This window comes from Oenanthe melanoleuca, chromosome 2 (assembly GCF_029582105.1).
Source record: "Oenanthe melanoleuca isolate GR-GAL-2019-014 chromosome 2, OMel1.0, whole genome shotgun sequence".
In the NCBI taxonomy this organism is placed as follows: domain Eukaryota; kingdom Metazoa; phylum Chordata; class Aves; order Passeriformes; family Muscicapidae; genus Oenanthe; species Oenanthe melanoleuca.
The window spans coordinates 72,263,786-72,281,167 of NC_079335.1; the positions used below are offsets into that span (position 1 = coordinate 72,263,786).

At 36.8% G+C, this 17,382-nt stretch overlaps 1 protein-coding gene across 1 annotated transcript in view; it reads right to left on the bottom strand.

Moving 5' to 3' along the window:
• The window catches only part of DNAH5 (dynein axonemal heavy chain 5), a 114,663-nt gene extending 97,738 nt beyond the window's left edge, over positions 1 to 16,925 (bottom strand). Inside the window, 10 exon segments of the mRNA XM_056484091.1 lie at positions 557 to 679; positions 1,369 to 1,476; positions 2,732 to 2,845; positions 3,606 to 3,782; positions 4,382 to 4,519; positions 5,059 to 5,271; positions 5,669 to 5,832; positions 10,562 to 10,646; positions 12,427 to 12,561; positions 16,869 to 16,925. Of these exon segments, the coding sequence (XP_056340066.1) occupies positions 557 to 679; positions 1,369 to 1,476; positions 2,732 to 2,845; positions 3,606 to 3,782; positions 4,382 to 4,519; positions 5,059 to 5,271; positions 5,669 to 5,832; positions 10,562 to 10,646; positions 12,427 to 12,561; positions 16,869 to 16,925 (1,314 nt within the window).
• Positions 16,926 to 17,382: the final 457 nt, after the last annotated feature.

Sequence of the window (17,382 nt, forward strand, 5' to 3'; positions counted from 1 at the left end):
CTGCTGAGAACTTTTCCAAGCTGAATTATCCTATAATACTATACTTTAAGGGGAAAAAATGAACAAAGAAAAATAAAATTTAAAAATTATCACAGAAGTGTACTCAAAAAAATAAAGGCTGTCTTCCTGAAAAGTCTAGGCCAACTGAACAGCTGAATTTTTATCAATTCACTAAATCACCCTTTCTAAATGTATAGCTTGTCCACAAATCTTGGGAACATAATCTGTTCAGTAAATCTCCTTGTTTTATTTCTATTTCATAACTCTCCACATCAAGTGAAAAGACACTACCTTGAGAAACACAGGCATGAAAGTCCAAGCAATTCTCTTATTAGCATAGTTAAGATAGACTAAGCACTAAAATTCTGTTTCCAGATCAACAGAAAACGTACTAAATTCCTTGTTATGTCTAGCATAAACATTCCAGTTCCAGTGGATATTTTTCAGTCTACTCATTTTTCTTCACCATAACAGTACTTTCTCGAATAAAATTTTCCTGTTCCTGCTCTCCTAAATATACTTCATAACCAGTTTTCTATATGTTCTTCCCGCCTACCTGTTTAAGTCTAATAGCTGCTTGTAGCTTTTCCACAACTCTCTCCTGAGGTTGATTCCAGATGGTGGCTGTGCCGTTGTTGGCAATGTAAGATTTACATGCTGTGATCATCTGGTTGGTCACCTAAAAGCAGTTTTGAAGAAAACAGCATTTCAAGACAAAGCAGGTCTTGCCACTCTTTCAGTCTCACCCTGACTCCACTGACCTAAAGCCTGACAAAGAGCAATACCAAATACCAGCCACATCAATAGACTGTTCTTCTTGCAGCACCCAGCCTCCAGAACGTGACATAACCAAAATGCTGTTGATTAACTATGCTCATCCTAAACCTACACATCTTGTACCAACCTGGAAATAGCATAGAGGGCTACCAAGTCAAAAAGACTTTGTCTCTTCTGAAGGCAAAGGTAAAATCAAGAGTCCACAAGAGTACAAATCCATTTCCTTATTTATGATAACACATGGATGTTCAAGTGTAATATGAATTTAATGTATTTGGTTCTACCAAAAAAAAAAAAACCCCATTCATAACAGGCAAAAAGTGTAACTAAAAGTTACTCTATTTACATCAGAGGGTGAGATTTAAGTCTGAAAATGTTTCTATAATGCCAAACTACAGGCAGTAAAATAAGTCCTAAATTTGAAGGAGTTTATCACTATTTCCAATTCTTTACATGTTCAAAAAGCAGCATTTAAGTGACTGAAATTCTGTCTCTCCAATTGCTTGGTTCCTTTGTGTTTTCTCTTGCACTCAAATCAACAACACAGAAAACAAGAATTTGGGAATATTTCTTTTCCCACTAAGCACCAACCTTCACAAACAATGAGGAGATCTTTTCAGAAGTGTTGTAATACTGAGAGATACTCTGAATCATTTTAATTGCATTCATGAGTCCTGGAATAGCACCCAGCATGGACACCTGGAAAGAAATATACAGTCCAAACTCTGCTCAGTACTTCTGTTACCACACATTAGCACAACATCTAATTAGTGAATGCAGGAGAATTATGAACATTGTCTTCAGAATGGTTCTGTCCCTGGGCCTCTCCTGCAGAGCTGCTTGTCCTACATCATTTCCCAAGCTCTACAATTTAATTTTGGGGGAAAATTTTCACTGGAGTCCTGGCTAGAAGAATTCAGATCAATGAGTGAAATTTGGTAGAAGTAAAGAACCCCTTTTTCACCATAAAAAAAAAAAAAAAAAAAAAAAAAAAAAAAAAAAAGTTTGTTTATATGCTCTGTTGCTAAACTTGATGTATGTTTGCACGCAAAGAGAAGCCCTTCACCATTTGGAGAGAAGAGGAAGTGAGAAGAGGGGTGAGCTTGGTGGTGCAGAGATGTGGTTTTAATTTCTGATTTTACTTGTCGCTACCCAAATGTATTTGAGCTATTAATAAAGACATTTTTCCCTAAGGTGAGTCTGTTTTGCCCATGATTATCAAAATTAAGTCATGTTCCTGTCATGAAAAATACATGAATCTTTTCATATTATATCCTCATCCCACCCTATTGAAGATGGGGATTGAATGAGAGAATGTGTGATGCATAGCCAAGGTCACATAATCACACCCATTTTAATTCCTCATATCTCTTGTGGTCTTCAGTAAGTTTTGTGTGTAAGAGAAATGCCTTTTACTAAATACTCCTCCAATCCTGTACTTTAGGGTGGCTGGTTTTGTTTATTACATGTTATATTGAATCATCTTATGTATTCTCATACTATAGTATGAGAAGGTGTTTTATAATTATATCTTAATATTTGCATGAGCTTATTTATCTTTTCCAACCCAAGAAGGTGAAAATTGCCCTATAAATGTTAGTCTAACTATGATCTGGCCACCAATACAAAGACAAAAGATCAAACTGTCTTTAGCATAGCATTAGGTTTACTTTTCTTTTTTTTCATCTTAAGGAATTCACTTTTTCCCATAGCACAGAATCCAGTCTCTTCATCAGAAGAAAATTTTTACAGATACTATGGTAAGAAAATAACAAGTATTTTATTTTGTAGCCAGAAATTCCCATTAAGCCACTTTTGCCATAAATGCACAAAATCTCAAACTGGAGTTGCATATGTAAAATTTTCCTGTTTCATTTCCAAACCCATCTTACAGAATATATTCATGTTGCTTGTCTCAAGACATTTATGTTGAGAATCTAAAAGTTCTGCTTACAGGATCGCTATTGTATAATGGGTCATAATATTTTTCCAGAGAGTACAGATACTTCACATTATCTTTAGCTTCATTTGCTGCATCTGTGATGCGAATATCCAATGCTCGCCACTTCTAAGAATAGAAAGTTAAAAAACAAATAAAAGAATGCATTTCAGGAAAAAAAAATATTTTTCAATCATTTTGGTTTGTCATTAGCTTCTAAACACAGTTGAAAGCACATATCTTTTACTTCAGCATTATACTTGTTCACTCAAGATGAGGTCCTTGTCTTGTTTCAGTAACTTGTCTGTGAACATAAAGTTGGTTTAGACCACTCAGCAGTAGTGTGCTGTCAAGCTACTGTAAAATATATGAATTATGGATATATGACTATTTGTTCCACATTCCATTTTGATGAGTCAAGATTTTTATTTACTTATTTTCTGTTGGCAATGGGACTTTAAATTTGTTATGTCAATGTAAGAAGTTATGATTCTACAAACAATTTTGACAGGCACTGTAACCATATAAAAACGGGGCTTAAAAGTGGGAAGATTCATTTTTTTATCATTAAATATCTAGTTTATTAATTCAATATTCTGATTTAATAATCAACTTCTCAAATATTTTTAATTATTTATTTCTGTTAAGCCATGTGAATGAAGCACATTATCAGTCTTTAGCCTGAGGGGATTCCCAGTCTTTTTCAATAAATGGAACTAGATTTAAACTTTATCTACTCAGGCTAAGGAATAGAGAAAGAAAAAGAAAACAAAAGCCAAAGATGTTTCATCATTTTCCCTGCCAGCATGGTTAAACGCATTATCAAAATGAGCTAAGTTATAAAGAGAATTTCTAGTTCTTTATATCTGTCATAATTTAAAATAAAAACCTTCAGCAGTTTGGATTTAGCAGCAGTGAGTACTCCAAGCACTGCCTTCACATCTGTGCTCTTCAGCTGCTCCACAAGGTAGTTGAATTTTGACAATTTCTTTTTCCAATAATCAAGCTCTGCTCGTGGTCCAAGGTCATCTGCTTCTTTTCTCAACTGGTCATTTTCTGCAAGAACCTTTTATCATACAGTAATGTGAGTGATGCTCTCTTTTTTTTATCTGCAGAGGTAGCATGGATTAATTCTACATTTAACACATAGTATTAACCACACCGATAAATTACCTAACTTAGCCTCTACCTCACATAAGAAACTTGATTTTGCTTTGTCCTTTTTTCTCAAGTTAAAGAAGAAATTCTGCTCCTTCTGCTCCAAGTACACTGTTACACACAGTTACATTTTCTGCAAATAACCTGCAAAGGATGTTTCAATGTATAAATGTGACAATTGAGAATAGTGTTCACTCAATTACTGTGTTCTTTTTGTTTTCGTTAAATCCACTGAGAGCCACAAACTCTTTTGTACTTTAATAACAGGTAATTATCAAAGTCAGGGGACTAAGCTTCCCAAACTGTGTATCCTATGTTAACTAGCAGATGGAAAAAGCTTTCAGTAATATTCCCATTGAGAAGTAAAAGCACAAAAAACAGTAGTTTAAAATAAAGAAATTGAACTCATCTAAATTTATAGAAAGGTAGCTGTAACACCAAAACAGGACTAAACTCATCTGCCAAGATACAGATGTTATCATATTTCACATTTGTCCCATCTATCACCTGTTCAATTTGTTTGGTCCATTCTTTCATGCAGACTTCTATTTTTTCAAGATCCTCTATGGTATTAGCAACCATCGAGTAATCTGAAGGTCCTCTTAGAGTTTGCAGGTCATACGTCTCACATTTCTTCAGGCTGACCTAAAACATAAGGTTAAAAAAAGTGAAATGCTGAATGTTCATGACAACTAATCTAGGAACTTTAAAGACTAACTCGTTGCCCTACTTGGGGTATCTCACTTCCTATTCCCAGCTCAGTCTAAATTAAACTGGTTTGAACCAGAAGTAGAATCTAGAGAGTTCACCAGCCAGGCAGCTGTGCTCTCATGCTCTTTCCTTCACAAAAGCTCAGTAGAAACCAACCAGTTAAAGCAACAGTTTGTCATCCATTAATCACTCAACATTTAAGAATGACCACAGCCATTGGAGAGTCAAGAAGTTAATAGCTTTAAAGCACTAGCCCCAGAAAAAACAAGAACAGCAGCACCTACAGAACTATAAAAACCACAGATCAAAGTATAATGAGTTACTGATGGCAATAAACAGAAGTGTTGGGTTATTCTCCAGTTTAACAAAAGTATTTTTTATGAGTAAACTACAGCAGCAGTTAATTCAAAAGGTCTAGAGCTAAAAAATTCTACAACTAGCTGTCTTTCTATTTACCACATGAACACACTTACCTTTTCCAACAGACTTTGCTGAGTTCCTGACAGGACACTAACAAATGCTTCAAGGGCACAAAGGAAATCCTGCTTAATATTGGGAACTTGTTGAGGTTCAACCCAGCCATGGTCCATAGTCTGTAAGGCTGGAATGAATATTTCTGATATCAACTGCTCAACACTTTTTAATAAGCCATCTCGACCTATATCCATCATATTAAAATTTACTTCCTGTGAAAGAGACAATACAAGGTGTCTTTCGCCAGTAATAACTTAGTTATATACAATTTACATGTACACTCTTAAAAGTTAAATTATTTTTGCTTTTGTAAATTAACACCTTAGTATTTCAGTATTGACTAATTACTCTGTCATTACAGATTGTCTTAAATTTTCTTCCTTAGCATTCTCTTTTCATATCAATGACTGGAAATACAGATATTTTCTTGTGGCAACAACTTTATGTATATCATTCTCCCTTTTTGTCATGTTTCATTTAATCCATCTGTGTCCTTTCACTCATTCCTCCATGTCAAGAGCTATCAAGTTATATGCTGAGAGAAATACCCCATGGTAAAAACAAATTTTAGACAAGATTATGTACAGAGATGAGCAGTCACTGACTTACTTGGTAGATATTCTCAGTTGTGATGGGTTTAGAAAAACTAGATCTAATGAAGAAAACGCATATACCAGTTAAAGCAACTTCTTTTCCCTCTGTCACAAACACTTTAAGTTTCTTCTTCTTGATCAATTGAGAGTTTGTTCCTATTCCTGGAAGGCCAAAGTACTCTATGGATTCAAAGAAAGAAACAGTTAAGACCCATTGCTTATTTATTTAAAGAAAAGTTTCTACACAAACAGTTCAGTCATTATTTGTGCCTCTCTGAGCAGTTAAGACCCATTGCTTATTTATTTAAAGAAAAGTTTCTACACAAACAGTTCAGTCATTATTTGTGCCTCTCTGAGTCCCAGTCTCCTGGCACCTCATGAACTATCCACAGAAAATATGCAGCATTCAGAGTCTTCATGGCACAATAAGAAATATTTATGCCATTCTTGTATCGAAAGCTTTTCATTGATATTCATTTACTTATTTTTCTATTCCTTCTAAATAACGGTGCAGGCTCAAGGTCCTTTCATAGGTTCTATCATGCAGTTGTAGAAAACGCCCACTTGCTTGAAAAAGAAAAAGTGAAGAAAAATCAGAAAATGTAGTGATGTATTTTACCTTATGGGAGCTATTATCAACTGTTCTTCCCTAAAAACATGTAAACATAAGGAAAAAATAGAGTGCTTCTGAAAACAAAGAGAAAGAGGCCACAGCAGATTCTGTGGGAAAAAGCAAATAAAAAACCAAAACCCAATAAGGGAGTTACAAGGCACTTCCTTGTCCTTTCTTCTTCCCCTGACATGAATACAATTCTCCCATGTTCAGGCTGCTGGCAGCACTTGTAAAGGGTCTTTAGGGGTAACAGATACTCGTATGGTTTTGGTCACAATACCTCTTTGCTACTAGCTTTTCAGTATTACCTCAGAGTAAAACTGCATGCATACACATCTCAGTGAGTCACTACAATAAGATGACAAAAAAGTAAATTTATGATACCAGCAGTTAAAGGACAACATCCAAAAAGCAATAGACCCCTCTGCACATTTTTTTATTTCAGGTACATGACTATCTGCCACAAGAATCCCTGTTTTGGATCAGGTGGCCACCAGAAGTTCCCTCCCCACCCTTTTGTTTGCATCATCTTTCCGTCTCCACTTTTTCACCACAGCTCTGAAGAAGTCTCCTTTTCATATACCTCAGAACTACAAGGGCTCTGTCACCACCAAGATTTGACTCCATAATGTTATTAATTTAATTTATTACATGCTAATAAACTTGTACTATCTTTGCACAGCAGTAATGTTTCTCTTTTGAATGGTTCTTTGTAGTGAGGGAGGGCTTTTGTGAGAAGCTGTGGAAGCTTCCACCATGTCCAGCAGAGCCAATCCCTGGGCCAATTACAGATGGTGCTAACACTTCTGTGGTAACATATTTGAGAGGAAAATCAAAAAGTGCAGGGTACAGTTTTATATCCAGAGAAAAAGAAGGAGGTGAGACTATGGTGAAGAGCCTATGCTGGAGCAGGTGGATGCTTGGAGGAGCATCCAGTGGGAGACCCAGTGGTAAGAGGGGTCCCTGCTTCCAGGCTGGAGCAGCCTGTCCCTGGAGAACTGCATCCCATGGAAGAGAGGCCCACGCCACAGCAGTTTTGGGACTATGTGCCTGTGGGAGTACTGTTACTCATGAGAGTGGAATCACATTGGATAAGTTCACAGAGAACTGTCTCCCCCATGGGAAGGACCCCACAGCCTCACAAGGGAAGGACTTCTCTCTCCCTGGGCAGTGAAAAAAAAACTTCAGGTGATGAACTGACCAGCACCCCAACTTCCTGCCCTGTCTGTGGGAGGGAGGGTTGGGGGAAGAAAATATGTCTTTAAGGGCTAATTTTACTTCTCATTATCCTGCTCTGATTTAGTTGGTAATAAATTCACTAACTAACTTTAAGTCAATCCTCTTTTGCCCTTGGAGTGTTTTCTCCCACTCCTTATCTGAATTCATGAAATCTTGAATAAATTTTCTCTCATCTGTCCAGCAGGGGAGGGTGAGTGAGCAGCTTTTTTGAGTGCCTGGCATCTGGCCAGGGCCAAAGTGCTACAAGTAATTGCAGAGGCAAGACCAGCAAAAGTCATCAGTTTTCCCACAATCTGAGGAGGTGAAGTAGGTAGTATAACTTGAAGTCTCTTTAGAAAATATATGTACACTGCAATAAATCAAACTTTTAAATGACACCTTAATACTCTGGAAGTAGATCATCCTGAACTCACAGATACAGTCTCCTCTGCAGAGACACAAAATTTCTTGTATGCTCCCTTCATTAACAGAAGTGTTGGTTGATCGACATCAGGGTCAAAAAACCATCTTGTATATGAGGTGGCCATAGTAAGCACCCTTGCCAAGAAGGGCATGTAATGCCATAAAAATTCACTTAGCTTTACCAATTAGTAGCCACCACCACAACTGAGATTTTTGCTTTGATAACCTGTGAGACCTAAACAATCAACACAGATAATTCTTTTACTCTGCTCTGCCAACAAAGGGAAAATGTACAGCAGAAGTTTTACTGTCTGATAGTATTACAAGTTGTGGGACTGCAGAGTATTCCTCTGGCTTCCCTGGAAGGTTTAAGACCCCCCTGGCGGGGTCCCCAAAGACCCTCAAATGAGACCCAGGTGTCTCAGGGGCTGGATTTAGCTGCTTGGAACAATTTACCAACATTGAGAGAAGAAATGCAAGCCACTAAAATAAATAGAGTGCAAATTAGACTGTTAGAACGTAGATAAATAGACTTTTGGGAATGTTTGTGATAAGGGATACGTGGCCAACATGGAGAATTGGGGGTGTGGATACCTCTTCCTCCTTCTTCTCCGTGTCATCCATGCTGGGTGACACGCTGGCACTTTTAGATTGGATGAGGACAGATCTGGACCGTGTAACAAGATTGTATTGTATTGGGGGTCATTTGTAAATACCTAGTACATAATTTAGACTATAAAAGATAAGTCCTGGCTCTGCCAGGCAGATTCTGCCCTGGACATCTGGCAAGCAGACTGCTACTCGCTAGACAAAGCATTCCTGAGATAAGGAAGAATAAACAACCATGAAAACCTCTAAGAACAGCCTCCTGCAGTCTCTCATCGACGGGCATTGGAAAGAGCTGGGTTCCAGACCACCTGCATGTCCTCCAGAGGTGATCTCAGGCCTAAGGAGACACCTCAGGATGTGACAACAAGTGACTACATTTTTATTTTTTTTTTACTTTTTTTTCCTCCTGTATATGATGTTCTAGGGACTTTTGCTTATTCACCCAATGCACACTTTGCAGTGAAGTCATTTGGGTTTTGCTTGTGTGGTTTTTTCTACTGCTTTCTATGTTGCCTACAGTTAGCACCATGCCCCAAAAGGTTACCAAAATCATGCTATACTGTAATGTGATCTGATTGCTTTGAGGGTGGGACTTGCATGGGCAAGTCTCATTAGATTTATAAGCTTTGACCCTTGCCTCACACTCTTTGTCATACTTTCAGCACTTCGTTTCAGGCATGTTAAAACTTGCTAACCAGATTCCTAAAGAAGTAGCTGGGTTTGTGCTTCCATTTAACTGTATTTCTATGTGCATTATAACTCTTTTTCTTAAAATTGCTTATATCATTAAATAGTCTTTTCATCCCTTGTAGATATATACAGATATACTGAAGAAAATACATATATACTGAAAATGCATGAAATATAAATCCATATTTTTTACATTCATCATTATGTAACTATAAACACTTTTATACAGCTATACATAGACATGTATACAGGGTTGTTCATGTACATCCAGGGTAACCAAGTGGGATGAACTCACACCAATCAGTCACAGGCTCTGAGAAGTCACAGAGCAGCCGGCTAGTCCCAACAACAGTGTAACAACGTATTTGAATAGTTTAGGCCATGGTTTATACCAGGTGCACAAACCTAGCCATTTTTAGCTGTTTTTCTGATGTTTTATCAAACACTCTGGGATTCGTCAAGGCTACTGAAACAGATTGTGCTAAACTGAGAGAGAAGGAGCTGAAAAACAGAATACCAAGATTAGAAGAACCAAGAAAAAGATGGGCAGTGAAGCACTGGACTGTAACCTGCCATATTTCCTTCAAGGTGCATGCAGAGTGCCTGGACAAGATAGAGGCACCAATCAAAAAATGTGTGATCATGTGGACAGTAGTTTTAGAATGTATAAGTAGGGTATAAGATAAACAGTAAATCAGCTTCTGCATAAACACATTGGTTGGTTGTTCAGAAGTCCTTTGTTCCGGCACAGCAACAGCACTGGAGGCTCTGGGAAGAAGCCATGGGCAAAAGGAAGATGTCCTTGTCACACAGGTCCTGAGTTACCTCCTGAGTATGGGAGAAGGAGGCTTCCCCCACAAGTGTGGAACATGGGAGCACTCAGTAAAGGAGTATGTGCAGAAGGGGCTTGTGGGGTAACACCCCTTCTACGCACAATGTGGGCCTCTAGAAGGCATTTGCCATGCAACAGGAGTGGTCCTAAATGGATGGTCATGTGCAAAGAAATGGATGGCTTCTAGGGCCAGCAGGTGGTGTGACTGAAGGGGAAGAGGAAGGTCATCTGTCACTGTTCACTTTGTGTGAATGTCACCTTTTAATTATCAAAAACAACTTCCCACAGGCAAGAGCTACTAAGCTCACAAGGAAGTATTTTGCTGCTTCATAGTAGCAATATGCAAAAGTGCACTAATAACCTTTGGTAACTTCATCAATCCTCCTTTTATGAGCAGGGATCAATGTCTTGGTATGACCAAACCTGACTTAAGGCCCAGTTTATAAGTATTTGACTATTTTCTTTTTCCTTGCATTTTTGCTCAGCACCGCTACAACACATTAGGAGAGTATAAGTTGCTTTACCTGTATCCATTATCTCCACATCTTGATAGTAGAACATCAGATGACGCAGACCTCCAGGGTCCAGGAATCTGTTAATGCGCTCTATCTGTTCAAAATCATGTTGGGATCACAACATGTCATTGATTTGGTTCATATCTCAGCAACAGCCTTTGCTTATTTACTTATTTATAAGCATCAGGACAACTTCACTGTTCTTCATCAATTCAAGGCTGCCATCAAGCATCACTTGAAGCATGTGTTGATAGTGCAGTTCACCAATCACCATGCATAGGCTATATAGGCTGAGGAAGAAACTGAGTTCTTTTATGCTAATATGCTGATCCATGTCTCAGCACTTGAAAGTCTGGCCTCATCCATTATTTTTCTAGAACTGAGTGACCCTTCCATGTAGTCCTTAACTACATAGCTATCTTTAGCAGAAAAGACTTATTCAAATTCATCTTCAGAAACATTAGGTGGTACCATTTGTGCTTTCTAGTCCAGAAAAAAGGTTAAAAGATTACCAGAAGCCAGAAGAAAGTCAATTATCCTTCTTCCATTATTAACAAGCCTCAGTTACATGAAGATAGCAAACCACTATTCCAGAAAATCTCCAAGATGAGGTCAAAACAGCTATTACACTTTCCTCATTCCAAGTATAAAAGCTGCCAATATTTTCCTCATCTGACAGCTATTCTCAGGCAGTATAGTATGCCAGGAAATCCATTTAGAGCTAAATGCACAAAGACTGAAACAAATTCTGCTTTTCAATGTGCATGAGTGTTCTGCACTGCTCATTTGCTATCTCATGAAGTCACAGAAATGTTGGATGGGACCTCCAGGAGGTCTTGAGGCCAGCTTCCTGTGTCACCAACAACAGCTCAGATCATCTAGAGCTTGTCCAAGGCTGAGTCTGAAAAGCCCCAAGGACAGAAATTACACAACTGAATTGAAGTAACCTATTCCCATGCTACATTACCCTCCTGGTGAAGAAGGGTCTCTTGGTGGCCATTTTACAAGATGTGGCTTTATCTTTGGAGTTATCATCTGCACCCACTGAGAATGGTTTAGCTCTGTCATCTTTGCAACCACTCCTCAAGCAGCTGCAGGCTACTATTTGACTGCCACTCACCCTCTTCTCCCTCACCTCATACTTCATGTGCCCCTGTGACCCTCTCTTTCTTACTGGTCTGCCACTGGACTTTCTTCTGTTTCTCAACAATATTAGCACTGAAATGGGAATGCATAAATTGGAGGAATGCAGATGAAAAGAGAACATGAGAACAAAACCATAAAAACCCAAACAGAGCCATGTCTACTTTAGTGTCAGGAAGTAAAATATCTATTTTCATCTACCTATGTTTTTTTAAAAAGTGATATTTTTCAATGTCTCAATATATGAATTTGTATTAGCCCTCATGCAGTCATAGTCACATCACATAAGCCATTCCATTTTGTCAAGTAGTTTCTACCTATTTTAATTTTTTAATTTGTTAAACTAGACTGCAATGTAGTCTCACAAATGTTGCTGGCAGCCTTACAGAAACAGGCAGTCTGCTGAGGGCAGGACTCTTGAACCTCTGTGTGCTGTATACTCAAGAACTGGAAGTCTTCACACTGTGGTTTGACTATGAATCACAGGTTTTATTATATTATGTATAATCACTGGAAAGGAGAAATTCTAATCAATTTAAAAATCGATATAATTACAATAGGTCCTGGAATTAAGAACACTTTTGTTCAAATTAAACATGCTGAAATATTTTTTCAAAGAGAAGACTTAGCAATCTCAGGTGTGAAGTCTGAAAATTATCTCACCAAGAGTTTAATGGCAAAAGTAATTCCAAGGTATACTATGACCTTCACTTTCAAATTCATCAGATTACCTGGTTACCATCAAGAATAGCATCTTCTACTTCTGCTTTGTCCAGATTCACACAAGAGGCAACAATATCCAGTAAGTAATCATGCCTGCCATCCAGACGAGCACGCTTAGCCTCCCTCTCTTCCTTGAGCTTTTGCTGTTATAAAACACAAAGTGGACAATGAAAAATTCACTATCTAATTTGAAGACAAAAATAAAGAAAGCTTTAAAATTTATTTTTACAAGTAAAGGCTATTACATTCTTCCACACTTGTGATTTATGTTTTTATGGTGCTCAAATGAAAATTTTAGAACCAGCCTCTGTTATAATTTTACAGTTTGATTCTGGTGTTCTATTTTCAGATTTATCACAACATTTCTATCATAAATAACGCTGTACAGAAAGCTAATTTCTTGAAAGGCTTTGTAGAAAAAAAAAAAAGAGTATTTTATATGTATAGCTCCATTATTCTGCAAGTTACCTTCAATGCCTTAAGTCCTTCGTCTCAGCTTTTCAGTCTAGTCACGTATGACCACCAAGTCAAGGCAGGATTCTGACTGATCTTTGTTATTTGTGGAAGATATTGTAAGCACTCTCTAATAAACACAGATGCTGCTGGAGGAAGCTAGGGTTTTCTACATTATCTCTTTAATATAATGAGAAGTAAAACAAACCACAAGCCTCAAGGTACACAAGTGTTTACAAATGTGCTTAACTATAGCTATTATACCATTCTTCAAGCAGTAAGCCTACTCTTCTAATTAAATTGAAATCCCATATGTAACACACCTCATTACATTATAGACAAAATAGCCTTCTGGAATAGTTACTGGTATTATTGTGCTTGTGGGTTACAAGATTCAATATAATTTCATTTTCAAAAGAAATTTAGAATTATGTTTCATTGGTGGTAAATTCAATCCTTATTTCCCTGGTGATTAGGAGAAAACCAGTAACTTTATAAAATATGCATAAGTGATTTATCCACAAGCTTTTGCAGAGCCAAAAGAACCTGCATAATATACTTTATACCCTTATGTAAATATCTTTCCTACTTTCTGAAGGAATTTTCAAATACCTGGTAAACTTGTAACTACTATCCTGCCTTCATAAATGCTGAATGCATTTGAAATATTTTTCCATATAAAAGACAAACATACAAATCTTACTCTTTATACAGATATGTCTGAAGAATACAGTAGCAGATTCATTTGTATATGTACTTTATGCTATTTTACCTCTCACACCCTAACATGGTCTCCATTTTCCTAAAAAGGGAAGTGCCATCACAAGATTGGCTTTTCCTACACTTTTTCAAACACAAGTAGAAATTTTCCTCCTCATTATACATGCAAAAAGCAAACATTTTGTCTGAATCAGCTTCAGTCACACTAGACAATAACAACAGAATCTTCAAAATTATTGTTCCAGTAATTTGAACACAACTGATAGGGCTTCTTTAACAAAAATAATAATACAATCAATACTCTACCAATACTAGTTTCTATTTAATACAGAAAGAAGCCTTTTGTTTTACCTGAACTACAGAGAGACTACTTTTGTATACTCTGCTTGTATTTCCAACATAGAGCTCCAGATATATTGCTATACAGGACTACATCTTTCATGGTTTTTGAGTCACCAGCTCCACCTATACAGATGCTCTTGACATGTTCATAGCCTCCATTTTCTTCTACAAGTTGCTGTTTGTGTAGACTGAAATCATGAGCATCTTTTTCTCAAACTAAGCAATCATGTCTCAATGGTTTTTTCTGGTTTTTAAAACTTTTTTTAATTGCTGTGTCTCAAGCCCTATAACAAATTTGTTGTGCATAGCTGTTCATACAGCAATGGGTAATTTGATGTCCAAGTCCAGTAATAAGAATATTCATTAAGATATCACAAAACTTTAAAAGTGTAATTAACTTAAATTACTTAATGAACCATACCTAGAGAAACAGAAAGCTATTAACTAAATGGTAAAGCTATAGTTTTATGAAGATTAAGACTTGGACTTGTATTTATCACGTCACCACTGCATGTGCATTGATATGTTGGATATTTCTATTATTAATGCAAGTTCCATACAGTTTTTCATGATAGTTACTGCAATGCAATTAAGAACACTCAGTACAATTCAAGATGTTATGCTTCTGTATTTTGATGAGTTATTTCTACCAATTTCCTCCCTAAATGAAGTACTGCTCAATCACAAACTTGCACATTAGTTGTTGCAGTCATTAGAAGAGATTTCTGCCACACTTTTAGGATTAGGTTGTACACAGAAAAGCAGAGGAAACCTAACTTCAGTGGTTTTAATACCAAGTCACTAATTTATGTTTCTAAAAACACTAAGAGGCTATGCTGGAAATGGTCTTCCAGTCCAGATTCTGAGCTTCCATTTACATACTACTAAAAGAATGAATTTGTAAGATTTCTTTACTTAGGATTAGGAATCTCAGAGAATTAATTACAAGAAAATGCTTAGCTTTCTACCTCTCATTCTTCCCTTTCCCCTTTAGCTACCCTCACACCCCACTTCAAATCAGCATTGTGGTCATGGCCTAAGAGTTTCTCTAATTTTTTACCCTGCAGTATTCACTGCAGAAGTGCATAGGCCCAAACAGAATTTCTACCAAAAAAACTACCCAAGAATAGGCAGCTCTATATAATTCAGAATTGCATAGAAAACTGAAGGACTAAGATTTGAGGATGGAAGGATACTGAAACCTACATGATATCATTTACACAGATAAGAGAGAGATTGCTGTTATATGCAGTAACACTAATATGCAAATCCTGAAAAGTATCAGCAGCAACTCTGATCAAGATCAAATCCTCTTCCTAATGTCCTATGATGTAGAAGGATGCAGTATTTACAAGAGATAAACACTGTTTCACTTAAATATCTGGCAGGATTGTCCAAATTTGTGGTACATCTTCAGCTCAGTTTTTCGTGTAAAGAAAGACACAGGTAACCTGGCCAACTTGAGTTTTGGGTTTCTTTTGCCACTCTTGGTTATGAAGGCAAGAAAGGTCCTATGGCATGGTCCCACAGCAAATGAAGGTCCAAAGTTAAACTAATTAACTGAAAAGTCCTTTTCTGATGATTAGTCCAATCATAACACATAGTTTGTTTTATGTTACATAAAACCATAAAATTCCTAATACCTAAACACTAACAGTTTGGCACAGGAAACTAATTTCAATAGATATCTTCTTCTGAAATAAGAAAAGGGAGAGATTATTAAATCTTTCATATACCTAAACCCATAAACATCTCACCATCAGTCTGAAGAAATAATTGAAGATTAAATTAAAATTTTTGAAAGTTTCCTAGCTGCTACAAAAGTATACCTATTTAAGCAGCAATACTAAAAGAGCACAAGTCAGAGATTCCAGGGGTTCTTTTTTTTGAAATAACATTCTTAGAAACCAGCTATTGACTATTGCCAGCTTCTCCATTACAGACTGTAGCTGCTGATGCAGACACCCTGAATAGACTTAGCAAGAATGTTGTTTAGTATGCAAGTCATATGTACACAAGATAAAACTTGTTCTGAATACCTTTATCCAGCAAATTATGCATTTTGTTGTCAGAATACTGTGCATCACTGAATTTAGACATGCTGAAATCAAAGTCTTATGGATGAGCAAGACTTTACAGGGAAGTTCAATAGTGAAAGAGTCAAAGTAAAAATGTTTTATTGCTAATTTACTGTCTTTCCAAAATTTATTTAACCAGCATGGAATTCCTTTGTCTCTCCTTTAACTTGCTAAGATGTTTTATATTAATAAACCTTGCTCATGAATTTCCCTTCAAAAGTAAACTGCAAACCATTTTATATATTTTAAAACACCCTGAGTTTTCAATGTTCAAGTTTCAATGTTTTTATTTTTCCTCTCCAAAAAAATACAAACCCTAAAGAATTAGAGCAGTTCCCTTATCTATCTCTTTAATGTCAAAAGTTATAGCCCTGCACATGCATTATCACATTGCATTAACTCAGGAACATTTTGCTTAAATAACTGGCTTTTTAAATGAGTCTAGGTATGTTAATGATGCCTATGTTCTTTTGTGGTTTCTCAGTGCTAAGTGTTGCCTTCAAAATTCTATTCCCATCTTAGAAGTATGGGGAAAGTGAAGCTACATTTCTATTTTTCTTCATGGCAGAGTTAATCCATCTTGTTGCCACATCTAACATCAAACTCTTTAGTGCACATTTGTGAAATTATACCATTACCAGACCATTGCAACAATCTGGGCAAGATATAAGTACCACTAGACAAGTGCATAAACACCTCCCAGTGCAAATTTGCCTTTCAAAACAAACTGTGCAACTAACATCACCCACTTACACTTATTTTGAAACACACATTATTCTATGCACCCCTCCCCAATACACAGCTTTATTCAAATTATATATTAGTCTAAACCTAGTTCAAAATTCAGTTTTCCTTACCTTTATCACTCTGTCAATGCTCTGTTTCCAAAGTTGCTTTCTTCCAGCTCTAAACATTGTACTATTTAATATAAGCATCAAGCACTGTTTTTCAGGAACAAGCCCTAATCCATGGGGAAAGCTTCTACATTCATTATTTTGTGCTCCCCCCAACCTTTTGTTTGATCTTGTTTCTTTCCTTTCAGTAGGAATGCCAAAATAACTCTGGAAAATAGAATAAGGATCTAAAAAAAACCAACGCCTATTAACTTTATCTCTGTATTTAAAATTCAGTTCTAGTGTGCATACAAATTGCTGGAAAATTAAACTGCACTACCACATAAACAAGAGGTCTCTCACCACCAGAATTTACTGCCTATAGATTAGGCCATGAAAGTTACTGCTACCAACCACAGTGTTGTTAAGGTGATACTGTTTACATACAAACACGGCTGGATACAATCCATCATACTCAAGGGCACCATAACTATTTGCAGAAGTCAATTTTGTAACTGCTTCTCTGATTTGCGTTTGG